This window comes from Lepisosteus platostomus, chromosome 1, assembly GCF_059453375.1.
Source record: "Lepisosteus platostomus isolate fLepPlt1 chromosome 1, fLepPlt1.hap1, whole genome shotgun sequence".
In the NCBI taxonomy this organism is placed as follows: Eukaryota; Metazoa; Chordata; class Actinopteri; order Semionotiformes; family Lepisosteidae; genus Lepisosteus; species Lepisosteus platostomus.
Genome location: NC_142611.1, coordinates 66,932,494 through 66,959,898, shown reverse-complemented (window position 1 = coordinate 66,959,898; position 27,405 = coordinate 66,932,494). Strand labels below are relative to the sequence as shown.

General features: G+C 47.5%; 2 protein-coding genes and 1 non-coding gene across 4 annotated transcripts in view; 2 read left to right on the top strand and 1 right to left on the bottom strand.

The window, feature by feature from the left end:
- The window catches only part of cers5 (ceramide synthase 5), a 33,015-nt gene extending 10,272 nt beyond the window's left edge, over positions 1–22,743 (top strand). The window contains exons 2-11 of one of the 2 annotated variants that reach the window (XR_015939197.1): positions 3,402–3,507; positions 4,049–4,179; positions 5,652–5,709; positions 8,296–8,346; positions 9,018–9,110; positions 12,478–12,606; positions 13,700–13,806; positions 16,603–16,759; positions 19,150–19,287; positions 22,133–22,270. Coding sequence is in view for 1 of the 2 variants with exons in the window: in XM_088633751.1 (XP_088489877.1) it covers positions 3,402–3,507; positions 4,049–4,179; positions 5,652–5,709; positions 8,296–8,346; positions 9,018–9,110; positions 12,478–12,606; positions 13,700–13,806; positions 16,603–16,759; positions 22,133–22,282 (982 nt within the window). In the remaining variant the exon portion in view is untranslated. Of the gene's footprint in view, positions 1–3,401; positions 3,508–4,048; positions 4,180–5,651; positions 5,710–8,295; positions 8,347–9,017; positions 9,111–12,477; positions 12,607–13,699; positions 13,807–16,602; positions 16,760–19,149; positions 19,288–22,132 lie in introns of both variants that reach the window. The other variant, XM_088633751.1, reaches the window with a different exon arrangement.
- A 1,659-nt stretch (positions 22,744–24,402) lies between these two features.
- On the bottom strand, positions 24,403–26,827 carry cox14 (cytochrome c oxidase assembly factor COX14). Its single transcript, XM_088633752.1, has 3 exons — positions 26,704–26,827; positions 25,381–25,475; positions 24,403–24,790 (listed from the first exon to the last, which is right to left on the bottom strand). Exon 3 carries the CDS (start codon positions 24,778–24,780, stop codon positions 24,604–24,606), a length of 177 nt encoding a protein of 58 aa, XP_088489878.1. The 5' UTR covers positions 24,781–24,790; positions 25,381–25,475; positions 26,704–26,827; the 3' UTR covers positions 24,403–24,603.
- A 169-nt stretch (positions 26,828–26,996) lies between these two features.
- On the top strand, positions 26,997–27,070 carry trnai-aau (transfer RNA isoleucine (anticodon AAU)). The gene has a single exon. It is a non-coding gene; the product is annotated as a tRNA-Ile (tRNA).
- Positions 27,071–27,405: the final 335 nt, after the last annotated feature.

Below are 27,405 nucleotides of genomic sequence, written 5' to 3'. Positions count from 1 at the left end.
CAGGAGTGACACGGCCTCATAGCCTGGCCTTGCGAGATCTCCGCAGATAAACTGTAGCATGAGTGACCTCCTGTTGCTGCTGAAAGTGGTGTTGGTGGGGACCAGTAGGTGGTGCTCTTCCCTCTGAAGCACAGTTGCCACTCCATTAACCCAGTGTGCTGAGACACTGTGATTTTAGAAGGCCCCGTATACCTGGTCGCACAGATCACACATGTTGTAAGAGTAGGGTTATCCCAGAAGCCCTGGCAATATTCTGCTCTGGCCTTTTGCAATCTGCAGTTATTTTTCACTCCTCCCCCCGATCTGCCTGGTGTGGGACTGTGGCACAGTATAGCTGGGACTGTGGTGGGTCCCTCCTGTGTGCAAAGAGATCTGGGATGGAAAGCTGTATGCAGATGCTAGGAGTTAGTATTATACATGTACTGAGAGGTCCCACTGCCCGTTCTGTGCTGCTTCACTCTTCCTTGCAGAAATGTCTCATTGTGTATACGAAGCCCCTCAGGCCCCATGAGGCCGGTTGTTTTGCCGTGAGCCCCGTCCAGGCGGTTAGTTCAGGCGCTTCTCCTCCCATGAATGAAGAGCGTCTCTTGGGGTAGGATGACATCTCCGATGACAACTGTACTCGTGAGTTAAAATGGAAAGAAACTAGGTAAGAAGATAAAGGAGGACCTGCGACCTAGCCTGGCCATCATCTCCACAGTGCGGTTGAGCGCGATGTTATGATGGGCGTTCTTCCAGGAGCACCAGCGTTTCGTTTCTCGCTCGGCCGCATTCTTTTGGTGTTTCTGCCCGGCGGGTTGGTCGCCGGCGTGTTCTGGGAGCCTGCGAGGTCACGGGGTTTGTGAGAGCTCTTCGTGGACTCTGTCTCGTGACGTCTGCTTCTAATATAAGATTAAGCTGGCTGCCCTCTGGCAAGGAGAGGGAGTGCGTACAGAGATATGAGACGTCTGGGGCTCTCCTGGGGCAAAAGAGAGCGGAAAGGGGTTAAGTGGCTGTGAGGGAGGAGCAGATGACCACGTGTCCCATTTGGAGTTTAGGGGAATGTGGTCGCTCTAACCTAATTATCCATGGAAAAGGGTCATGTGGTCTTGTGAGTAAAGCACCCAGCTTGTGACGAGAGCCTCCACTGAACCCCAGGGCTATTTCTGCCTTGTAGGGCTCAGCCTGCACTCTGGATGCAGGCCTTTTCAGATTGAGCCACTCCCTCCTCCAGCACCACAGGTTTAAGGATCTCCGAGTCCCGTACTTGTACATTATCGTATCGGAGGGGCGTGATTTGCAGAACCTGGTCATGTTTAAAACGGCGGTCTTGGCAGGGAGATACATGTGCAGTACAAGATCTATGCACAAAGGCAAAGAACGGTAAAGGCAACATTACAGCAGCTGTCTCGTGTAGACTGACACTGGATTGCCCTTGGGTTGCCACAGGATTTCCTGTGGATGCTGCTGCTTGCTACCATGAGATGATCAGATAAGATCACTTTATTGGCCATATACAATTTCTTGTATTAGGGATTTGTCTTTTCGCATACCCCAGCTTGCTCTCCATGAGACACACGGACAGGGAGAGAAGCCTGAGGGTTAGCCATTTATATAACGCCCCGTAGCAGTTGGGGTTAAGGGCCTTGCTCAGGGGCCCAACGGAGTAGGATTACTCTGCCAGCTGCGGGATTTGAACCGGCAACCTTCCAGCCACAGGCACAGATCCTTAGCCATAGAGCCACTATCCCACCCCTGTGGAAGATGTGGAAGTGTTTTGGGACTACCAGATGGGAATAATGAATAATTTATGGGGGGTGAGAGAAGGAGGGCATTGTGCTCCTTTTAATATGGCAGGGTCTGGCGCTGCTCTCCTTTTATAGCATGGCTTTGTGAAGCGCTTACAACATGCGGGCACCTCCAGGAATGGAGGCTTGTTTACTGCCAGGACTCCAGTCCACGCACCCCTGCCCTGCGACACGCCGCTGGCCAGTTCAGGGGTCCCAGTCAGGGCTGGGTTCCCAGGGGCTGGGACGCCCACTTCCTCTCCCCTGTGGCCGCATCACCGCCTGCTGCCGTTGATCGGACTTGGCTGCAGCCGGGGCTAAACATGCAACACGTGGCTTGCAGCAGCTTCAGGGAACAGAGCGAAAAGGGCTTGATTTATTTGTTTATTGTTTGAAAAAGGGCGAAGCCCAATCTTGGCTCCTCTCCCAGTCCATGCGCCGAAGACGCTGCTCGACTAAACCGCAGGCTGAACGTTGCCCGTTACCTCGGGGCTGTGGGGGGGGGGGGTGAATCATTGACTGAGAGAGCACGGGCTGTCTTGTTCTGTGGGGAAGGTTGCTCCATAACGGACATCCTCGACTGGGCGATCGTTCTCATAGCTTGTGAAGTGCTGCTGCAGGAGATGAGATGCTGAGCAGGCTTCGAGCGTAGGGGCTGAGAAATATAGCCGCAAGCCCAGTTCTCCGGGCCCCAGTAGCCCTGCCCAACAATCTCCCAAGCAGTTCTGCGCCAGATGCTTGAGGAATAGGTGTAAAATGACTTGGCTCCCTCCACTGTCTTTTTTTTCCTACCCTCTGTACTAATTAATTAACCCTGTGACGTGCTTTCCAAAACTGGACCTCGGGGCTGAGTGCCAGACTTCACATGCATTCTTGAACACATCCTTGCTTTATGGAGTCGTGTCTGCAAAAGCAATCCAGTGACGAGCTGTTACTGCTGTTCTTAGCTTTTATTTTTTTTTCTAAGCCCTTTTTTATAATGGGTGACATAGTCTGCATTAAGGCATAAGTATTTTATTTGTAGTTAAAATGTTTAGTTTGTGAAATGCTGTGCTGGAACTTGTATAATTCAGGAAGTATGTTAAAGGAGTGTAACTGGTGAGGTGGGGCGCCAGCGGCCGAGCGGCTCACAGGCGAGAGGAAGGTTGGGTGCCAGCGAGAGGCAGGTGGGGCGCCAGCGGCAGAGGGGCTCACAGGTGAGAGGCAGGTGGGGCGCCAGCGGCAGAGGGGCTCACAGGTGAGAGGCAGGTGGGGCGCCAGCGAGAGGCAGGTGGGGCGCCAGCAGCAGAGGGGCTCACAGGCGAGAGGCAGGTGGGGCGCCAGCAGCAGAGGGGCTCACAGGCGAGAGGCAGGTGGGGTGCCAGCAGCAGAGGGGCTCACAGGCGAGAGGCAGGTGGGGTGCCAGCAGCAGAGGGGCTCGCCAGCGAGAGGCAGGTGGGGCGCCAGCAGCAGAGGGGCTCACAGGTGAGAGGTGGGTGGGGCGCCAGTGAGAGGCGGGTGGGGCGCCGGCGGCAGAGGGGCTCGCCAGCGAGAGGCGGGTGGGGCGCCGGCGGCAGACCCACCTGGTACTGGAGAAGAGAGAACAGGGGTGACATCGAATAGGTAGCCCCCTGTAAAGCCCCTGTCTCCCCACAGGTTTGTGGCCCGCCCGTGCGCCTACCTCCTGAGGATACAGGCAGAGATCACCAGGAGAGCTCAGCCCAACGCCATTCTAGAAAAAGTGTTTACATCTATAACAAAGGTAGGAGAGAAGCCACATTACCTGATTGTGTCTTGTTGTTCCTCTTCCCTTCGCCCCCTTTCTCTGGTTTCCTGTTCCTTGCTTTGTGTCTAACTGGCGTTTTCACTCATGCTTTGAATCTGTCCTGGAGCTCTCTTGTGTGGCGTGTTCTGTTAATTCACTGGGCCGGGTGATCAGTTCACTTTGAATTTCACAGCTGCAAGCAGTGAGCTGTATATCCCAGCAGCTTTATATTAATGAGCACGGCTGCTCACCAGCCTGCCTGAGATTAATTTGAAATCGGGAGAAAACCAGAGTTTTCCAGATCTGTGTCACCTGGCTACTTAATGTGAATGAGTAACTATAGATTAATGGCTGCATTTTCCATTTTAGTATTTCCTATTAATTCGCCAGGACTTATTAAAGTGTATTCATTTAGCACCGTCTTTGCAGCCTCAGTTTCTCTCCTTTTTTCCGGGTTTGCTGCTTTATATCTCAAAGCTGTCTGTTATTTGACCCCCCTCCCTCTCCCCCCCCCACCACCCTTCCTTTCCGTCTGCAGTATCCTGACGCCCGGAGGCTGGATGGCCTCTCCAAACAGCTGGACTGGGATGTGCGAAGGATCCAGCGCTGGTTTCGGCACCGGCGCAACCAGGACAAGCCCAGCACCCTCACCAAATTCTGCGAGAGCATGTAGGTCCCTTGCAGACTTCAAAACCCCCTGCACTATTTGCCCTCTTTAGCAGAAGTTTTAACGTGTCCGGTCAGCCTTGCATTTAGCCCCAGGGCAGGTTGTGGGATCCGTTCGCTGAAAATGTGGATTTGAGGCAGCTGGGTCCTATCTGAGGTGCTGGAATTGGGGGTGTGGCTATAGAAATGCCTGACAGGTGACATGATGCTTCCTCTTGCACAGTTTGGCCAGCGTGCAAACTGCACAGGCAATCACAAAGTCCTCCTTCCAGTCTGTTCCAGCGCAGGTCTGGCAGGTCCAGCTACCTTCCTATGTCTAAAAGTATACTGTATAAACATAATGAGCTGGTTGTGCCCAAATCCTGCAGCCGAGTGGACTGGCAGGTGAAAGCCTAAATTGCTTTTGTGCAGTGCGACAAAGGACAAGCAGGTGTTGGGTTAATAAGTGGTGTGTCAGTTTGGGTTTTGGGAGCCTGCCTGGTTTGAAAGTTTGTGCCTTGAGTAGGCTCTGAACCAGGCCCGCGCTTACGGAGGAGATGAGCTTTAAACTGCAGGCCTGGTCTGACGTGCTGGCAATGTGGTCTCACGCTTCTGATGGGCTAAACGAGGCCACAGCCTTTCTGAGTGCTTTTGAGTTTGTGCCGCGCCAGTTCTACACCAGTTCTCTTGTGTTTGTTAAACCGCAGTCGGCCTGGAAATTCCCAGATTGTGAGCAGTTTTCAAAGGGCCCTGTATGTCATTTCAATATTCAAATGACAGGGAAATGGGGGTGTGGGAATGCACTGCAGGAGGCACGTCATGTGCAGAGGGAGGTAATTTTTATTTCAGTGTGGCGGTCCACTTCAAAGCATCCTCGCACCTCATTCAAGGGGATTTTTAGCCGATAGAGTTTTCTCAAAGTGTGGTTTCTCATACTTCTGTCTTTTTTCTCGCTTCCTGCTTTGTTTTTATCTCTCGTCAATGCATTTGTGTCTAGTTGCTCTCAAAAAAAAAAAAGTTTCTAAAAATAGAAGTCTTTATCCTCTCATGCTGCTACAAATGTATTTATTTGCATTTCTCAGGATTTGTGACTTAGATTGGAATGTATCACAAAAGTTCTGAAAAGTTAAGGTTGATTGTAAAGGATGTGGGGGGGGGAAGATAATTACTGTTACACCACGAGATGGGCTCTCTGAGCACTGCGTCACACGTTTATGCTTCCCTGCCTGTTGGCTTTGGAAGTTGTTCCTCCTGGATTATTCAGCTTGAAGTGTTGCATAACATAACATGACTGTCAGAGTGGAAACAGAATACATTGAACAGAAGAGTACATTTAATTAGAGGAAAACGAAAGCAATATGAACGAGACCTTATGTGATCACCCTGAAACTAGAAATCCAGATCATTCGCATACTAGCTCTTTGTCCTGCTGTGCTTGTGCCTTTTGGTTAATGGTGCCTCAGCTCTAACTACATCCCCCTTCTCTTTGCTTGTAGGTGGAGGTTTACATTTTACTTGTACATATTTACCTACGGGATTCGATTCCTTTGGCAGGTGAGTGAGTCCTGCATTCTGAATGGCAGCAGGAGTGAGCTTGTTTGCTGTTGTATTCAACCAGACCTACATTATTTGCAAATACACTAGGTGTACCGCCAAAGTTTAGCACCTGTCAAGATGGGGGGGAGAAAATGAGAAATGAAATAAAATTTGGGCTGTTTCTGTTGGCTGCTGCTTTAGCAGGTGTTCCCTCTGTGGTTGACAAAGTAGAGCAGATGGGCGCAGGGCAAAGCAGAGTATTTGGTTGCAGTTGTACTATTAGCTTTCAAGTCTTTCACTCACATCTCAGGTTGTGTTGATATTTAGTTAAGCTGGTTCCCAGTTTACTGATCTGCCATCTGTGAAAGCAGAAGCCAAGCTTTGTCAGAGTTGCTTATTAGGATATCGTAATGTTATTGGGAAAAGCACATCATGCAAGCAAGCGAAGAGAGCCAAACAAGCCAGCTTATTTCTTAACAGAACTAAGCTCAGTGAAGGGATCTGAGGTGGACCTGAAGGGCCACAGTTCAGGAAGTCTTTGAGGTCACCCTAAATCTTCTTTTTCTGAGGCTGGTGTCACTTTTAATGTCCTAATTCATCTATTAACCAGGGAGGGAACTCCAGTCCTTGGGGCCTTAGCTCATTGTCAGGATGACCTGTAAATTGAGTGTTTGAGTGACCCCCCCCCAGCCCCCCAGAGGTAATGTCCACCTGGAATGTATGTGCATCAACACTGATGTGATATGAACGTCTTGAATTATCTTGGAAAGCATAGGTGGTACAGGCATGGTTGAAGGTCAACCATCACGTTTGAAACATCAGATTTATTATGTCTTAGTACATGTATTTAAAATAAATATCCTAAATAACAGTCATTTTTCAAAGTACATGTAGGTACCCAATTAGCCTTATCTAATTTATCTACTACTTAAAAATCTGAGACTGATAGACCAAATACAAAAACCTGTGATCTTGTTTAAAAAAAAAAACTTTTATAAAGCCAGATCCTGACATGGTTTTCTTAGCCTTCCAAAACATGAATTAAAGGTAGGGAGGAATAATGAGTTATAAAATATTATATGAACAAGTTCCATTGTTATTGCTGAGCCACAGGCAATGCTAGAGAGACCTTTTGTATTGGTTAGACTTTTTTTTTTTTACAGCCTTTCTAGACTTCTGGAGTCAAAGTGATAAGAAAGTGATACGTCTGTTTGATCTTCACTTGATTGACAGACAGAGGATGCAGAGCAAATAGAACTTGGCATTTACTCCCAACACCTATAAACCCTCCCCTGAATCTCTAAATGGTCAGATTTCACTGACAACTAGTTTTACCTTTCAGAGAAGCAAAACATTAAACACTACCGGTCTGAAGTTAGTGTGAAGACCCCTGTTTCTCTCATCTTTGCGTTTTGTTTTCTGGGTGTGTTAATTGGATTGGAATACTGTGGATATTTATAATAATAATTGCTTACACTTATATAGTGCTTTTCTGGACACTCCACTCAAAGCACTTTACAGGTAATGGGGACTCCCCTCCACCACCACCAGTGTGCAGCCCCACCTGGATGATGCGACGGCAGCCATAGTGCTCCAGTACACTCACCACACACCAGCTATCAGTGGGGAGGAGAACAGAGTAATGAAGCCAGTTCATTGATGAGCCACAGGCAATGCTAGAGTATTTCTTTGCTTCTTCACAGTAAGGAGTGATGGGTTTCTTATTTTGCCGGGTTTTTTCTTTTGGGATTGTATTTTTCTGTAAAAAAAGTCAAATTGGCAGTATGTGGACTTTTTATCATCAGGAAAATAGTCTTGGAAAAGATGAATGTGTTGCTGAATTGGGATGTGAAATACACCGTCTTAAAAGAGAGGTTGTCTAGTTTCTTGCAATATATAGGTTGAGTGGTAGGGCTGTAGTTTTGATTGCTGTCTTTTTATTGCATTATTGTGGTCTGTCCTGTGTTATCAGTATGTTAACTTTAAAAAAAAAAATTGTCACTTGTGTACACAACTTTAATGGTTGGATTTAGAGGATATTGGAGCTCTTTTGCATGAGCAGTACTTCTTGAAATGATTAAAACGTGGTTTATCACGTTGCAAGTTTACCTGGAGGGTATTGTAACCGTGCTGAAACCCTGACAGACGCGGGTGTCTGCATCTTCCAGAAAGGGGTTTCATTTAAAACCGACAATCTAATGCACTAGTCTGGTCCTGGGGTCTGGTGGGTCTGCAGGTTTTCGGTTTAACTGGACTACTAACCTGAACTGGCTGTGACACTGTGGACGCCTGAGGAAGAGGAAGATTGTTCAGCTGGACAAATGATTTTGTTTAATGAGAGGCTCAGGTTCATTAAATACAAGATGATGCCATGGATCTCTATAGCCTGAGTAGTTCTCATCAGTATTAAGACACTGCAACAGGGGGCCATCATTTTAGGTTACATTTTATGCATGATTTTGTTTCATAAACAAAAAATGGTTGTCTTAAGCTGCATATTCTACTGAATGAGGGAGAAGGAGTATTGTAGGAGTAGATGATGTCACATGTAGAAGGCTCCTGTAGGAGCTAAAAAGGGCTAAATGTATTTTTTTTCCCTTGCAGTCTCCCTGGCTGTGGGACACGAGGCAATGTTGGTACAATTACCCCTATCAGGTAAATCTGTGTGGTGTATACTTCTGTATATTTACAGCAGAATTCATCCGTCCATCCACTTTTAAAGCACTACTTCCAGTTTAGGGTCACAAGAAAGCTGGAGCCTAATCTGGCATGCAAGTGTCTCAAGGGGGGCTACACCATGGAGGGGACACCAGTCCATCACAGGGCCCACACAGACACAAGCACACACTCTCTGTAGTCAATTGTTCAAGGGGTCAAATCTAGCCATTTCAATGTGAGTAGCTTGTTCCATACGCCCACAACCTTTTGGCTAAAGCGTCTCTTGTTCTCGCTTTTAAATGCGCTACGATGTATTGTCCTCTGGGCCATGTTCTCAATTTATGGTCGTATCGGTGAACCATAAATTTAAACATTAAATCCCCACTCTGAAGTTTTAGAGTTGTTACCAGCAATGCAACTGTTAATTCTAAAAAGAAAAGAGCTGAATGTTCAGAACCAGGGTGTGTGATTGTCGTTCCTGCACACGAGTAGACTTGGGGGTGGTGAGCTTGCTTTTGTTGTGGGGGTCCTCAATGGACAGTCTCCGACGAACACGCTTAGAAACGCCCCAGATCTTCCACGTCCTCACCGATCCTTCAGGCAGTGAAGAGGGGGAAAGCAGTGCGAATCTAAACCCACCATTCCTGTCCCTCTCCCTCTGGCCACAGGCACTTTCTCCAGGACTGTACTATTACTACGTGACAGAGCTGGCCTTCTACTGGTCCCTCATGTTCTCTCAGTTCACAGACATCAAGAGGAAGGTAGGTCTCCGGCCGCCTCTGTTCCCATCTTCCTCGGTGGCTGGCGAGGTTGCCAGGCTGGGGAGAGGTGGTCCCATGGGCATGCGTGACCCCAGGGGGCGACTCTTGGGGCTTTGCTACACGAGCTGACGCCCCCCTCCACACCACTTAGCTACTCCTTAATTACCGCTTGCAGCAAAGATCGCAATTAAAAGCAGCAGACAGAGTTCGTTTGAGTGCAATTGTGCACCTTTTGATGAATCCCCCCCGTGTTCATTAATCTGCCATTAGCTAAATAGAAGCTCATGCTTTAGTACTGATGTGCATGGGTGTTTGCAAACCTCTGATTGCCAATTGCTCGTTAAAACCCTTTGATTTCCGAGTACTGTGTCCAGGGAGTTTGCTGACAGTGGGCACGGATATAAAGGTTCAGTAAAGGATGACTCTCTTAAAAACGTTTCCCTTTCGCCTTTGAAGAATCCACTGTCCACGAGCTGCCGAAATCTAAAGCAGAGGCCATTTCCTGACACCAGCAGCATAAGTAAATGACAGCTTTGGAGGACTGAATTACTTCCTACTCGCATATTGAAGCCATTAGGCCTGGGTTCAGTGCAAACCTTTGAATCCGCAGTGCTTGTAGTATTAGCCTCTGGAGAAAGCCTTGCGTTCAGTCTGAAATTAGAACCTTCTTCCTCTTCAGTAAAGCTGGTCCCAGTAGCAGCAGTAATGACGCTGCAGGTGAAGAGCCAGCAATGGTTGACCATTTGCATTTTCATGTGCAGCCAAATGTATTTGTTTGTTTGGGGATTGGGTGAAGCAGTAACATTTTAATGATGCTATTAACAGCAAAGAGCAAAATCGGGCCCCCCTGAGAGAGCATTGTCTGTTTTGAGAAGTGGGTTGAGATTTAATCTCTCGTATTTCAGAGCTCTAATTGAGAAACTGGAGAGCCAGTCTCAACAGCACGACTTTAGACTGCAAAAGGGAACTGAAGCACCTTGCGAAAAACCTATGGGCAATGGTGGAGAACTTGCAAACTCCACACGGAATGTACCTCGGCCCAAAATCGGTCCCAAGACCCAAAAGCAATGCCTCCGTACTGCCCTTACAGCAGGCGTTTTTTTTTGTCAACATACAAATTCAGTATAGATAATCACTTTCCTGACACTGACATGGCCTTGGAAAACAATTCTGATGTGCTGTTAGGTAGGGTTTTGTAATCTTCTACTGGCATTTCATGTTCAATAGATACACAGGGCTTTAATAAACCAGACTAGACTGCGATAATATATCACAGTGTCCTGTAGTTTATGGTATTATTAGTGTTGAGAAGTATAAAGTTCTACAAGCATGATTTACTTGTGGAAAAAAGGGGTTAGCGCTGCAAAACTTGTGCTGTTTCATTACAGGGATTTGAAACAGTGTTATTACCCTGCTTTAAAGCGGTTGATCATCCCGCTCCCACCCCCCCCCCCCCACCCCCAGGCTCCTGACAAACATTGCAAATTTCGAGATTCAGTGCTGGAATCTGTTAAAAGGCTCCTCCACTCTGGGGCTGATGAAACCTGGTGACCTCTGACCTCTGATGGCCCGAGTTCTGAGTGCAGTTGAGTAGTGCGGCGCGGAGGAATATACCTTGAGGGGCAGGGGGAGGTGCAAAGGACTTCAGCGTTCTTCCTCTGAGCCTCCCAGACGTCTTAAAAGCAAATTTCTCTTTTCTGGGGTGAGGCTGTTTTGAAAGATTTGGATTTGTTAACTTGTGCAGCTCAGGAATGAAGTATGAATGCGTTCTGACTCCTCTGGCTGCAGAAGAGATGAGGACTTTCGGTTCTTGATGTGCATTTGGTTTGGTGTCTTAAAGCTCCTCCAAGATATAAAATTCCATTGAGGCCAGGCCTTTGAAATGGACAATTTATCCAGTCAAACATTGCCAGCACGTCTTTGGGACGAAACAACGCACCTGGAGAAAAGCCACGCAAAGAATTGGGAACATGCAAACTCCATACAGACAGGCGCTCCAGGTCGAACCCAAAATCCTGCATTCTGTAAGGCAGTTGTCCTAATGCCACAACATGATGTCACTCTTAATTTCGACATTAAGGCAGAACGTTAAGGTAACTAGCGAGTCATTAAGGTCGACAAAGCCCCGAGAGCCGATTTGAGGGCCAATAAAACAGCTCATAAAGAGCACACAGTCTGCGTTGTTGGCATGGCTGAATAAATCATTATAGCCTTTGCAGGCAATTTCTTTTTCCTCAATGTGAGAGCCACCTGTTATCTGTTACTGTTTGGCAAATGTTACCATAGCAATGTGCAACATGATTTTAAATGATCTTAAAACTTCTTCAGCTTATTGGTTTACTTGTAATGTTAGCTACACCGCCACCCCTGGGCAACTGTGCATGTCACATAGTAAGAAAATATTTAACCTGTGCAAAAGCTATAGTTTTGACTCTATTGAAACAGCTGTTCCTCTTAAACAACAAGAATGAGCTTTTTGTTTCCTTCTCTGGGGCTGGAAAATGAGATGAAGGTGTACGAACAGAAAGTTGATGGTTGAGGGTACTGATCTAGAATTTAATTATAATTAATAATTGCTTACACTTATATAGCGCTTTTCTGGACACTCCACTCAAAGCGCTTTACAGGTAATGGGGACTCCCCTCCACCACCACCAATGTTTAGCGTCCACCTGGATGATGCGACGGCAGCCATAGTGCGCCAGAACGCTCACCACACATCAGATATCGGTGTGGAGGAGAGCAGAGTAATGTAGCCAATTCATAGAGGGGGATTATTAGGAGGCCATGATTGGTAAAGGCCAATGGGAAATTTGGCCAGGACACCAGGGTCACACCCCTACTCTTTTCGAGAAACACCCTGGGATTTTTAATGACCACAGAGAGTCAGGACCTCGGTTTTACGTCTCATCCGAAGGACGGTGCCTGTTTACAGTATAGTGTCCCCATCACTATAATGGGGCATTAGGACCCACATGGACCACAGGGTGAGCGCCCCCTGCTGGCCCCACTAACACCTCTTCCAGCAGCAACCTTAGTTTTTCCCAGTAGGTCTCCCATCCAGGTACTGACCAGGCTCACACCTGCTGAGCTTCAGTGGGGCTGCCAGTGGTGAGTTGCAGAGTGATATGGCTGTTGGCTAATTTAGCTGCGAAGGTCCAGCCAAACCACACCTGGACACCTCTGTTGGGTTTTGTTCTCCCTTGGGGTTTACCCAGTTGGGGGGGGGGGTTGTGTTTTCTGGACCTGGTACTGCTGTGAACGTGTGACGCAGAAGCGCTGGCTCAGAGCGCAGGTGCCCAGCAGAGGAGAAGTTTCCCACTCCCCTCCCTCCACCCGCGGTGACTCCTCTCTCTTTCTCTCGCTAGGATTTCCTCATCATGTTCATTCACCACTTGGCCACCATCAGTCTCATCAGCTTCTCATACGTGAACAACATGCTGCGCGTGGGCACGCTGGTCATGTGTGTGCACGACTCCTCGGACTTCCTGTTAGAGGTGAGCAGTGGGGGGCAGCAGTGAGCACATAGGGCTGTGGGATGGCATTTCCTGTCGGGCATCACCATGGTTGCCATCTCACTCGAAGAATGCAGGGTTGAGTTTTGTTCCAGCTTATTCTTAGTTAAGCAAGTGCCTGCTGTGGAGCCAGTGACCCTTAAGTGAAATGTGAAATTGTACCATGGTGTGGGCTGAGGGCAAGGGTTGTAGCAGGCTATGGACATGTGGGATGGGTTAGTTTCACCCTGACGTTCAATAAGTGATAGATTCAGACGTTGGGTTTATGTGCTGGGCTGAAGATCGAGTAGAGCAAAGTCGCAGTCTGCGATTGTGACTGACTGGCTCAAAATTAACACCTCCCCCCTAACAGGAGTCACTGTGCTCTCAAGCAAGGGTAAAGCCTTTGTCTGACTTTCACTAATACACCAAGAGCAGGTTCTGTAGAACAGACCATCAGCCATTTCCGGTGCACACTTTCCTTATTGGAGAAGATCCTCTCACTATTGGTATCCGTGAGTTTCCCCTTTCCCAAGAGGAGACGCAGTGTAGATGGAAAATTAGAAATGCAGGAAAGTCACAGAGCCCTGGCCTGTGTGGCCACTAACCCAAGGCAGCACAATGCCAAGCACAAAAGGGAGCTGACACAATGGTTAATCCGTTAGCCTGCCTTCATGAATCTTCCAGGGCCTGAATCAGATGTTCCTGCCGAAGACCCATATTCGCGCTACAGTGCAGGAAATAAGTTTTTGCTATGATGTTTCTCTCTGAGTTTAGAAAATGTTTTAACATGGTGAGGCTTAGTGTTTGTAGAAGAAAATATTTTCTGAAAATATCTGCAGCCCTGCTCAGCTTTCTTATTTGAAGTTAAGTCAGTCCCCAATGTCCCTCTTGCCCTAGTGATGATATTCCAGGCCCTGGGAATGAAAAGTGGTCTTAACGTCCATTCTTGTTATCTCTGCCTCCCTATCCCCCTGTTCGTCCTCTTTCCCTGTTGTCAACCTGCCTCCTCCTCTGACCTGTGTCCTGGGGGGTTCTCCTCCATTCCCATTTCTCCCTCGCCCTGCCCATCTCCCTGACCTCTTCCCTCTGCCAGGCAGCCAAGTTGGCAAATTATGCCAAGTACCAGCGCCTGTGTGACTCACTGTTCGCGCTGTTTGGGGCCGTCTTCATGGGCACGAGGCTCATAATTTACCCTCTCTGGTGAGTACCAGACCCGGGAGGCACTTTCTATTTCTCTTTTTCCAGTCACTTGTTCTGATATTCTCGTATTCCCAGGATAAAACCAATTATCCAGCAGAATGTTAAAATATCAGGAGTCCCTCAAGGGGGGGGACTGATGAGACTCATTATTATAAGAAGTCATAACAATACAGTGCCTGGCAAAAGTGTTCAGATCCTTTAAGAGTTTTCATTTGTTGCTGAGTTACAAATGATACTTAAACATCTTTTTCCCATCAGCGTTTTTATTGCAAGCTCGCATGCTCAAACATGCTCAAGATTTTTTTTTCCAAAAGTGAAATTGCGTTATTTGTCAGCAGATATCTAAAATATGCTGCTTACATAAGTATTCAAACCCCTGTGATCTGCCAACTCTAAGTTTACAGAGGTGAAAGAAATTGCCCTAACGAGGATATAACTACATTTCATTTGCTTCTGCCTGTGATACTATAACTATGAAAAACCTTTTCATTTCTGGGTTTCTCAAGTCCTTATTAAGAAAGCTGTTCACATTGTAGAGAATCTCTGAATCACATTGACTGTAGAGAATAATCTTTGCAAGAATTATCCTTTAATTTAAACCCAGACGTTGTTTTTCTGCGCTAATCTCTCTCTCGCCTCTTGCTGGCTGTTCACTCACACGCATGCGCACAGTCTCCGCAGATCTGTTTGGAAAGAGGGGGTGGAGTGGTAATCATTTCAGAGCAGCAGGAAGGCATGGCCCCACCTCTGTTGCAATTTATTTTTGCTTCTAACTGGTCCCACCAGGTACCAGGTTAGGGAAGCTTGGGGTCAGAGCACAGGGTCAGCCATTTATACAGTGCCCCTGGAGCAGCTGGGGTTAAGGGCCTCGCTCAGGGGCCCAACAGAGTAGGATTCCTCTGCCGGCTGTGGGATTTGAACCAGCAACCTTCCAGCCACAGGCGCAGATCCTTAGCCACAGAGCCACCACTCCGCCCTTTGGTTACTTTCGGCCCGGTTTTGGTGTCCTGTGCTTCTCTCTCATTGTAAACTGCTGCGCAGCTCGACGTGTGCTCTGGAGGATCGGTGAGAAGAAGAAATTCTCTTGCGGTGCGTTTGTTCGGAAACTTATCCCTCCAGTTGGTGCTGCATTCTCCTCTGTACGCGTGCCGAGCTCCGTTTCGTGACAAAACCGCGCTGCCGAGTGCATGGCAGCCACAGAGGAGCTGAACTCGGATGAGAGTCCCAAGGGAGATTTCCTGTTCTTAATCGGCAGATGGGAAGATGTCAGAGCGTGTTATATCTCTGATGGGTTACGTGCTGCTTGTGGGATTTTCAAAGTCACGTAGACTCGTTCTTTTTTAAAAAGTAACCCACTGCGCTGTGAGGTGCCTCGGTGTCTTGAGATCGTGTACCTGATTAGATTCGTGTTGTACTGCTTGCTGTGGAAATATTTCCGAGTGTGAAAACGCTTGTCTGTGAGAGAGCTTCTGAGCAATGGCTTGCAGCACGAGCCAGGTCACCTCCATCCCTTAGAGCTCTGTCGCTCAGACTCCCAGACCTTATTTGAGGGTGGGGGAGGGGAGAGGCTTTTGATCGGGAAGAGAGGTTGTCGGAGATGGGTGGCGTTGGCCGTCTGGTGGCAGCGCCAGTCTTGGAGATTCTTATTTTTGTGTTGGCAGGTGATCTGAAAGCGAACTTCAGAGTGTGGTGAGGAACAACAGCCTCAGATTAGCTGTGATAATCTGCATGAGAAATGTGTGTGGAATCGTCCTGACCCAGGACAGCATCAGAACGCATCTCTGTGGGGAGATCTTGGCCTCAGATGAGCAGAGACGAGCCACCAGTGGCACAGTTGTAATATGAGCAGCTGTATTCAGTGTCTGTCATGGGTGAGGTCGTTATTGATCACCGAAATCCATCTCCTTCCTAGGGGATTGGTGACACTGTGCTCTGTTACACAGTCTTTGGGGAAAGAAGGTTAGAAAAGAATGGTGGAACATAGCTGTGGTGTCTTGTGCTTTCCTTATTATTAAAGCACTGTGTATCATCTTCACCTGGGTTACGTCACTAGCTCCCTTGCTACCTATCCCTTTACACATGCTCTGATGAGATCTCTGATCGTATCGGAGCTGTCTGTCTTTCATGTACCAGTTCTATCAAAAAACAGCGTCTGGGATTTTTTTACATACTGTATGTTAATGGGCTTGAGAGTATTGTGCAGCACAGATTTGCCCAGACCTCTGCTCCAAGAATTGCAGTATAACATGCTGTGTGTGTCACAGTCTATATTAAGACATTTAACTCTGTGGTCCCTCTAATCAGCTGTTTTAGTACTCTGTTACACTTGTCTCCTTCATTATTTTAATTGATCTCAATGAGTAATGAGCAAGTGAATATTTAAGGCAGAGATTGGTGAGCCCCCAGAAGTCAAAAGTAGCCCTGGGCAGGTGAAGGGGTACAGCTTTCTATTTTCTCTCTTGATTTTGTAGAAGATGGATGAAATATCCATCTAGTGAGAGCAGAGAGTTATGCACAGCACTCTTTCCTTTAAAAAAAGGAGAAATCATGTTGCAAAACTGGGAAGAAGCTCCTGAACTTGCTGCAAGCATTGTTGAATTAGCGTTGTGAAAGAGCCATGTGACACTGTGTGACTTAATGGTGTTTTCCACTTAGCGTGACTGTAAATTCTTAATGGATACGCAAGGGCTTAATGACAGGAAGTAATGGGGGGGGGGGGGCACTATGTGTCTGGCATGTGTGGACCCAGGTGCGAGGGCCCACAGCTAGTGAAGTGGAGTGGTTTCATGTTTGCAGGGTGCTGAACACCACCATGTTTGAGAGCTGGGAGATCATCGGGCCCTACCCCTCCTGGTGGCTCTTCAACATCCTGCTGCTGGTGCTGCAGGTGCTGCACGTCATCTGGTCCTACCTCATCATGCGCATTGCCTTCAAGGCCATGGTCCGCGGCAAGGTGAGTCCCCTGCGCCTCTCCCGGCCACTGCAGGCCAGTCGTCTCTTGGTGTAGGCTCTTGACCAGTGCATCCTGCCAGCGCTGGCCAGCCCCGATCCTGCAGGGGCACAGTGTGTGGCGGATCATAAAAATCATCTTGATTTTAAAGTTTTTACTTCACCCATCGTGTTTTAATAATTTCAATATATTTGTTTTGTTTTGGCAACTAACTGCTGATGCATTGTTCATGAAGTGATTCATCTGCATTGAAAATAACACCCAGTAACACTCAAGGACAGCTGCAGGCCCTTTTCTGCCTCAAATGAACTAATGAAAGGTGTGCGCCATTGACGAGACCTGTACAAGATCGGCTGGGCTGTGGCTGTGGCTGTCCTGGATCAGGGTTGGCTATCCTGCATGATGTAGTCACGGCGAAGCTGGAGACAGCCGATAATGCTCGATCCATTAAATTCAAGGTGATCGAGCAAACAGGGCCTCCTTCACCTAGAAGATAGGGAATGTCAACTGGTATTTAGAAGCCACAAAAATCAGTAGTTTCTCTCTTATCCACTAAGCTGCTGATGTGCATCATTAAGGGGAACCCAACGTGTAACGTGCATGTAGGATATAATTACATTAAATCAGAAGTGAACAGAAAATCACTGGTTTAAATGTGTCCAAGTGAACCCCTAAAACACAAATACTGCAGGACTTGTAAATGTTAATTCCAAAAAACAGGTGGCATGAGTATTATCTTGCACAAATGCATCCGACATGACGCAGATGTTCGCTTTTATAAATTCTCTGGCTTTCCAAGTGCCTAGATGAGAGTTGCATGCTATTCCGTTTCCTGCCTGAGAAGTACTTGGATTTGAGGCTGGAGACCGCCGGTTTAGCGAATCCTGTTTGTGTGTTTCGTGTCCCCTTGTCTGCTCTCTGCTGATGTGTTTTGTGTGTGTTAGCGCATGGGCCCCGGTGACTGATCCGTGAGTCAGGCCTGCAGTGCTGCTGTTGAGTGAGTCCAGGAGCTGTGCTTGGCTCTTGACCAGGGCGCCTGCCATGTGCACAACACAGTACTGCTGTTTAGTGAATGAGGCCTGTGGCTCCAGCTAGCAAAGCCTAGTTCTGGCTCGCTGGTTTTGCCACGTCTTCTGCTGCAACAGAAATTGATTCTTGAGCATCTGACAGGTTTGGGGAAACAGTTAGTATAAGGAAGCAATAAGTAGAATTAATAAATTGTAATGGCTTTTAGTACCAAGGTAACTCTTGAAGGTGGCAATAAGGCAGAACTTTGTTTGAGCAAGCGTTTTGACATTCATGCTCCCAAGGGGTGATTTTTGAGGGGCGTGTCCTGCTTCCGAACCACACAGGCTGGCGCCAAGCCTTTTCACAAGATCTGAGCTCTTCCCACCCTGTGAGTTCGGTGTTCCCTGTGCCCTTCACCTTCCCACTTTCCTGATTTCTCCTTCTCCTGCCTCTCCCCTGTCTCCTCCGTTTTTTCCCCTTCTCCTCCTCTTCTATTGTCCAGAGCCTGGGTGGCTCAATCAGCAGGGCTGGCCGGGTGCGCTCGGGGGAGCGTCCTGTCAGCTCTGTAGTTAACGTTGGCGGTCGTTAACGTTCCAAGGAGCTGCTTTCCTGGATGTGTGTGCGGGGGAGAAATGAAGCAATGGGCTCCTGACTCCTGATTTATACTGTCCTCTTAATGAGGTTTCAGTGTTCCTTGCTTCATGCAGATATTTCAGATTCTATGCTGCTGTTCATGCCATCAAAGCCTCATTCCAAGACACGGCTCCATTAATCTCGTGTGCTGAACCCCCCCCCATCGCTGAGGCACTGTGTTGTAGCTCTGTCCAGTCGGGGCCGACTTGTGCCTTGTGGCAGCACAGAACAGAGCCTGTCCCTCCTCTCTCCCAGTCCCAGGCGTGGCTGTCCTCTTGCAGACTCTCTTGCCTGCCTCCCCTCCCCCTCTCATGCAAATGAGGCGTGGCTTCATAAGCAAATAAGTCTCGTTTTCTATAAAAGCATTAAACCCTGCAGCTTCCCCATCAGATGATCTGATGAAATGACATAAACCTCCTCTCCCATTGGCAGTAATTGTTATATTGCAGTTGAAAGCTGTAAGGCTATTGTCGTCACAGAATTCTGACATTTCTAGTTGTTTCCAGGCTATTGGGGTTTCTCAAGCTTTAAAATTTTCACAATCTATAAAATAAAAAAATACGATACTATACAGTATTCAGGAATTCAGACTTGATGCTTGTCTCCTAGTGGTACTAATAATACTTGTTTCCTTGTCTGAGATCGGGTTGTGCCTTTTGAAGTTTTCTGTTCTTTGCGTCTCTCTCCTCCTGCCCTGTCTGACCCCTCCCCCTCTCTTCCCTGTAGTGACGTTTGCTGTTCTTCTCCCCCAGGTGGTGTGAGGGTCCCCTCCCTCTCTCTCCCTGTCCTGTGTCAGAGCTCTCCTGTCCTCCTCTCTGTCGCTCATGCGCTCTCTCGCTCCCCGTGCCCCTGGGGGCCCAGCGTAGCCCGCTGCTAAGCCTGTCTCTGCTGTAAGTGGGCCTGCGATCTCGCTCGCTCTCCTGCCTGCGTACTGGTGGCGGGGCGCGGTACCCGGGACGGCTCGGCTCTCCTCCCGTATGGCTCTGCAACACAAGGTCTTGTTCTCTCGCGGGGCCCAGTTTCACATCGCCCCATGTTTGCAGGGGCAGCGCAGATTAATGGTCAGGATTTCCCAGGTGGAGAATTTTGGGGGGGGTTCTGTTATTGCTTCATATGTTGCAATTGCCACTGTGAGTGATTTTGAAACACATTTTCCAGTTTACACAATTGCTACCCAGCTGTATGAAAAGGTACCTGCGTTGCTGGAGGGGGCTAGTGTTCCCATCCGGAGGGAGCCCTAGGCTTTCAGACTGCTTAATACTAAAAAACCTTTGATAAACTCTTGCTCTTGTGACCGTGAGAATGGACTACTATTATTTCTCTACAGGGAAGATGCCCAAAACGCTTTTCCTGATATCACTGGTCCATCATAAGCCAGTCCTAATGCATGGCCAGGGTTTTGATCACAGCTTTGTGCTCAGTGATCTGTGGAGAAGTGGACCAAGTTGGGGTTGAAGTCATTTCCTGTTACTTGTGCTTGTGATGCAACAGTGACCCCTTGTGGCTTTTCAGGATCCTGCACCCTTGCGGTGTGTTGTCAGTGTCCGCTGCTTGAGTCCTCTGCTCAGTGCAAGCTCGACTGCAGGAACAGGGGGGCTCCTTGGTGGATGTTTTGGTTTGATACTTGCTTGGCACCTCTGTAGCAGTGAGCCGAGTTGATTGGCAGGTGACAATACCAAGCTGAGTGAGCGTGTTGATCTAAATTAAATAATAGAAATAGCTGACAAAATCATGTAAAGCTGATAATAGTTACAATTAACGGAAACTTCTTAAATGAAAGCATTTGATTTCTTCGAGTAGCAGTGCAAATGTTAAATCGTGGTCATCAGACTCGGCATGACCATGAACACCCCTGTCTGTGAGTTTCGGCTTTTTCTGTTGTCTTTCCTCTTCATGTGGAATTATTCTGTCCTGTAGAAAGCTGGTTCTCCTCCCTGGTCCGGGGGAACCCTTGTGTTCCAACTTAGCTCTTACTCATGTTCAATCAAAGGGATTGATTATCTTAAACCTTTACAGCCCCTTTCGGCACCCTGTCTCCATTTTCAGTAAAGCTCTGCTGCAGGAGTGCTGAGGAGAAATTTACCCATCAGAGCTCTGTCTGTTCCCTTCCTCAGCTTACTTTTCAAGCTGTTGCTACATCTTCTGTCTAAACCGAGACAGAGATGTGGTGTCCAGACACAGGTGGGAATGATGGTCCCTCAATAAAGGGGAGCAGTGCTCCACTGAGGACCCTTTACTTGCAGCCCACAGACCTGAATCCGGCCAGGTGTGAGACCCAAATCCTGGTTCAGGGTTGACGGTCCAGCTTTTACAGCTCAAAAAAACAATCTGGTTAAGATCGGAGTTCAATTGAAAACCAGAAGGGATCAGCGTTTCTCCAGGACCAGGGCTCAGAACCGCTCCAGGGAAGTTATAGAGGGCTGGAGGTCTTCTAAGTCAATGCAGGGGTGTGAGAAGCCACATCACAGTTCAGTCTAGTTATGACAAACTTTTATTACGGAAATCCGTCCAGAGAGAGCGAGCAGAGAGACTTCGTGTCTCCTAGAGATCTGCTCTGGAAGTCCAGCATTCGTCTGCATTCTTTATACTTAGATGCTCCATAAATATGTTAGGAAATGGACATATTTAGAATAAATGTATGCTTAACTGCCAGGAAGTAATCTCTGACTTCCAGTCCTGCAATTGTAAGTTGTCTCCTAGTCCCAGTCATTGTCAGCACAGACTTCCTTACAACAACAGTCATCTGTAAACCAGTCTGTTCGTCAAGATAAAACGATGATTTTACCCTGGAGGGGAAAGAAAACACGGCCAGCTGCTGTGGTGTGTGGCGCCGCAGGTCCCGTCGTGCCCAGGAGCGCTCAGTGCCTGGCCTCCAGCTCTAGTGACTGTATCTGACGATGGGAGCGTTACTGGGAGACGGGAGCTTGAACATCTGTCTCCCTTGCTTTGAGCTTCTGCCACGTCCACTCGCGCAAGAACTGACTTGATGCCAAGGGCAGAGCCTGGCTGAGAAGCCTTGGATGAAAGAACCCCAGTAAGTTGTTGGAATTGTCAAACAACAACCTAGTGGATTTTTTTGGGGATAAGTATGAAATATGAATGTATGTGTATATATATAGGGGGGGTGGGGGGTTACAGGTATCAGCCTGCATTGAAGGTTTCCCCCTGTGGCACGTGGGAGAAAGACCACCCGCATCCCAGGTTCGTTGTGGTCAGCTCTGCTTAACCTGAGCTTATTCGTTCCTGTTACAGTGGGTGAACTGGCGTGGCCTGCTTGAAGACTCTTCGGCCTTCTGAATTCCTGGCAGCGCTTGACCAGATGTTTAACGGTGTTGCTTTCTCGTTGCCGAGTAACGGAATTAAACTGCCCCCCCCCCCACCACCACCACACACTGCCATTATAAAACGTTTTCGCAAATTAAAGGAAGCACAAAAACCCCCGGCTCTTGTCTGGAGATTTCTTGCTCTCAGGAGAGTGCCAGATAATAGCCTCGTTAACTCTTCTTGCTCCTGCGCTCGGCCTCAGTCGTGATGTGCGGAGACCGATGCGTGCGCTGCCTTGTCCTAGTGCAGATTTCAGGCTCAGAAAATCCAAATGCCGGAATTAAATGTGGGGGGGGGGGGGGGCGTGCCGGTTCGATTTGAAGGTCGCCTGCTTGAGCTAGAATTGCAAAGGCTTGTTAAGTCCGTTTGAGATGCCGCCTCAATGATTGTAACTCCCTGCCCTGCACACAGGTGTCCAAGGACGACCGTAGCGACATCGAAAGCAGCTCGGAGGAGGAGACCGACACGCCCCCGCCGGCCTCCCGCAGTGCCCCCCCGGCCAAAGGGGAGAACGGAACGAATGGACACTTGGCCGCAGGGGCATGGCAGCAGGACCACTAAGGGATGGCGGAGGGAGGGGGCGAGGTGCGCGCACGCACAACGAGCGTGTGTGCACCCTGAGAATGAGTCCCCTCCAGCCACGAGCCCCCCCCCCCCCGGTGCTCCTCCCCACCTCCGTCACACCTCCATCACCCCTTTTCCCTGGACACTAAGCCCCCTGGAGGACTGAAAAGACGAGCAGAGCCGCGTCTCCAAGGGGGAGACAGGTGGACACTGAAGTGACAATCGCAGTGAAGACCAAAAAATAAAACAAAGCAAAACCACAGAAAAATCAAGTGACGTTGCTCCGTTCGCTGGGGACGACACCCCGGCCCACCCACTGGGGCTTGTTAGAAGACAGGATTCCCAATCCTCATTGTGTTTTAATGTTGTGTACTTGAGTTTGTTGTTTTTTTATTGTTTTATTAATTTTTATTTGGAGACCAAATTGAAAGCTAATATTAAAAGGTTCTTTGATTGTTGTCAACGGCTGAGAGCTCTTTGCTGTGTGGTCGGTGTCGGGGGCTGGGGTCTTGCCGCCATTGTGCGGTTGCTCCGGCCGACTGGCTGCCGCGTGGCGTCGGTGCCCCCTGTCGCGGAACGGTGCTTCGCTCCTGGCTCGGTTTGCACACCAAGCATCCCAGAGCGGTCAAGACTCCCGACGCCCGCTGCTCCGACTAGCCGGTTCATGAGGTTTTCCCGGTTAATTCTCATTCACTTGAGCAGCCTGACTGTGACTCAGCTGTGTGCAGCAGGTCTTCCCAAGACCAGGGTGTGGGAATGAGCAGAAGCAGGGAACAGGCTGGTTTCCTTTACCGGGTGTTTCTTCTTCAAGCAATCGCACTGAAAGGGGAATCGGTTAAGGTTCCAGCCCTGTATCCTCGCTAGCTGAGATTAATCGAAGTACCTGCTAGGGTCAACTTTAGTGATGACCATTGATGCTTTAAAAACCTTAGGCCCATTCAGTCCCTCCGCTGATGCTTACCAAGTGTGGAAAAAGTGACGTTCCAATGTCCTTCTAATCCCTGGATCAATCTACAGGCTTTCTCCACGGCTTCTAGATCCTTTTATGTGGCAACCTGAACTATAGCAAAAGTTCTTTAGATGTGACCCAATGTATAGCATCATAGATATTGTGGATTTCAACACCACCTTTAGATAAGATCAGATAAGATCACTTTACTGGCCATATACAATTTCTTGTATTAGGAATTTATTTTCGCATACCCCAGCTTGCTCTCCATGAGACACACAGACAGGGAGAGAAGCTTGGGGTCAGAGCACAGGGTCAGCCATTGATATGGCACCCTTGGAGCAGTTGGGGGTTAAGGGCCTCCCTCAGGGGCCCAACAGAGTAGGATTCCTCGGCCAGCCGCAGGATTTGAACCAGCAAACTTCCAGCCACAGGTGGAGATTCTTAGCCACAGTGCCACCGCTTTACCACCTCGTAGTCCGATTGTGAACAAGCATGGCTAAGCCTGGTCAGTTTTGGGATGGGAGACATTGGAGTGACACCAGGTTGCTACTGTAAGTGGACCAGTAGGTGGTGCTCTTCCCTCTGGACTGGAATTTACAATCTAATTCCCCAGTATGGCGACAGGGCAACCACACTGTGCTGTGGTTCAGATGAGACCTTAAAATAGGTCCTTTTCACATGGTCATGAGCGATCTCACTGTTTAGCAGTCCATCCTCCATATTTCCCCCCCAACTTCATTTGTCAAAATTTCTTAACTCCATTATCATGGTTTCATCCTTCATATGTAGATCTTTAGGAAGCTTTTGGGATGAAAGGTGCAACATGAACTCTTAAGAGTTAGGTGGTAAAAGGAAAAGTGCTTTTTGTATTTAAAAAGCTTTTAGGTTATTGGAGAGACAAAGCTTTAAGTGACTTTGAAAGAAGAATTAAGTCAATAGCAGTGGTATAAATATGCCTACACACCACCTCAGAAATTTTTTTTTTCATTGCTGTGTAATTTTTTATACAGAAAGGTTGATTTGGAACCACAAAAAACAGTTGAAGCATTTACAGAAAATTATTTTAAAGTGCAATGCTTGATCTAGAGTTGGGCTGGACTGTCATATTCTTGCACAGAAATGACAGATTTCAATTCCATCAACCACTTAGTGATGTACCATAATATCAAAAAAGGCCATTTGTTTTATTTAGAGAAAAGGATATGTACACAATCTTTATTTTAGTGCAACCATGTTGTAGGATCCCATTAATCAAAGACTAGACAGTACAGCAGCTTTATGGTAAAAAAACATACCACATAGCCTGGTCATTATTCTACATGAACATTCCTCCAGTAATGGGAGACTTTTCTGCTCGGTGGCGCAGTCAGTCTTTCAGCGTTTCATCGGTCTGGTTCTCTGCGGCCAGTTTGAGCTGTTTCTGCTGCTGGAAGTAGCGGTAGCCCCGCCAGGCGCACAGGTACCCCGCATAAACCGAGAGCAGCATCATGGAGCCCGAGAACACGCGGTACCCCACATCGGCTAGGCGCTTTCCAGAAACCATGGCAACCAGCCTGCGGGAGAGACACAATACAAACGGCGAAAGTCAGGTGAATGCGAGGTTTATTTTGAAAAGGAAAAACAAGGTAAACGATGAAATCACTGTTACTGTAAAACTTCCATTTGACCAAAGCGAGGAGCTGCGTCTCGTCTACAGTACAGCTTCCCAGAGGCACGGAAAATCCATTGCTAGGTTGTGTCTATTGTTTAAAAGGGTGTATATAATTCAACAAATTGTGCCAAACGCTGTACGAATTTAACAGCTACTTTTTTAAAACTTTTTTGAGGGGGAGGCCTAAAACTATTCCAAAAAGTAGTCCCACGTGGTGGGATAGGAATATCATCTGGCATAGTGAAGACTCTGGTAGGAAATCGATCAGTCCATTTTCCAGTTCATTTAGCGCAAGCCAAGCGTATCCTGGGAAAGAGGTACTCAAATACTACCACAGTATATTATGTTTTAATGGAACTGGTTACCTTTCTAAGCTGAATATATCTGACGTTTTTTTCCAATTTAACTTTACATTAACCACTGAAAAAAACAGTCTGTTACATAACGCTGAAAGTTGAGGCAGCAGAACCAACCGGACCCACAGGGCTTTACCTGGTAATTCCCTGCAGAACAGAACTGCCGATTCCTCACGATCCAGGAGGTCCAAGAATCGTCAACGAAGAGGACTCCTCGTCAGGTTACGTTATCTTTCAAAAAGTAACACAAACAACATCAAGTTTGAGGACTACTAATAAGATATAATATAGTAATAATCATTACACTTTTATGGTGCTTTTCTGGACACTCCACTCAAAGCGCTTTACAGGTAATAGGGATTCCCTCCACCACCACCAGTGTGCAGCCCCACCTGGGTGATGCGACGGCAGCCATAGTGCTCCAGTACACTCACCCCACACCAGCTATCAGTGGGGAGGAGAACAGAGTGATGGAACCAGTTCAGAGATGGGGAAAATTAAGAGGCCATGACTGGTAAGGGCCAATGGGGAATTTGGTTACACCCCTACTCTTTATGAGAAACGCTCAGGGATTTTTAATGACCACAAAGAGTCAGGATCTCGGTTTAACGTCTAATCCGAATGACGGATATACTTTTTTGTCCTTCGAAAAGGATGGAATCTTTTTGGAAACCTGTCTTTGACATTACCATACAAAACTAAAAAAACAGCACTCAACATACACATCGAAAATAACAGATCCAGACACGCCACAATACATATACACTACCATATAAATAAATATATAATATATAATGGATATAAAATTTCACTTGGGATCGTGTAAAGCACGATACGTTTAGTGTAGGCGTATTTCACACTTGTGAAACCTATAACGTAGCAGGCAACAACATTGAAAGCAGGAATTTTACCTGGGTGTTATTAAACATTTCAAGTTTCGTTTGGGTTGAAAGCTAAGGGGCTTTTAACACAAAATATGTTAGCATATAATGTATGTTGGAATAAACAATCTCCAAGCCCCTGTCCCCCTGTATCGTAACTGTGAAGCATATTGATGAGGTTTCTTTACACTGTTGGTACAGCAGAACTTCGCCGTTTCCATCACCACAATATTGTCTCAAACGCTTCAGGGCTGGTAATAGTTCTATTGCACTACTGCTTCGTTATTCGTACTGGCTGTATACATCATGTCTGAAACATTTAAGAGCCCTGCACGAAACACGTTAAATCACAGTAGGGAGAAGTATTTGCCAGTTTCCAACTGTCGGCATGCTGTTTGGCATTTATTTGTGGTTTGAAAGCTGTAAATCGGTCCGTGTTGGGATTTTGCTTTTAGCTAGCTAAGTTTCCACTAAAGATGATCGTAAACTCTGCATTCCGAGGTCTCGTGTTGAGAGGTGTTGTTATCGGGGAAAAAACATAGTATCTAACTCGAAATCATTGCACTGAAGATCCTCACCTGCGCACTCCGAAGTAGTTCTTCTCTTCAATGTCAGGCTGCTGTGTTGCGCCGCCCAGACACGTGAGTCGAACTAAGGGGAGTCTGAAGGGACAAACCGTCTAAATGAGAACCCAAAAGGCGCAATCGGAAAATTAGCGGGCATTTTCGCCCTTTTAGAAGTTTGTTAAACGTGTAATTGATCAAAATGATATTAAGTAATGTAAATCGTAGCTAGTAATGTAATGTAAATTGTAATAATTTAGCTAGTGAAAAATACTTCTGAGCATTGCTTAAAGGCGCTCTTTACGCAAGGCCGGTTAGCTCAGTTGGTTAGAGCGTGGTGCTAATAACGCCAAGGTCGCGGGTTCGATCCCCGTACGGGCCACACTCGCCTTTTCCCCCTCCCTCTGTCATTCTATATATGAAATGCTGTTTTTTTTCTTTCTTTAGCGTATTACTAATTACAATGTATCTATTGTAGATCATGTTTGAATGAAACAATGAAAAGGCCGGTTTTCAGTTGTACAAACGATCCACAAGATGTCGCCAGTTCTCCATTAGTATTGGTGACTGTCCGTGGCTGAACGATTCTGTCAAGTGGTTCTGATGTTTACCTATACTAATACTTATATTCCGCCTACTGGAATGTAAAATCATATTGAAATCGATATGCATTTAGCAGTTGCTAGTTGGAGCTTAAATCTGTGCTGAATTATTTTA

What these genes read in the sequence shown, in the direction of transcription:
- cox14 (XM_088633752.1), bottom strand. Translation starts at nt 24,780, where the DNA reads ATGGTTTCTGGAAAGCGCCTAGCCGATGTGGGGTACCGCGTGTTCTCG.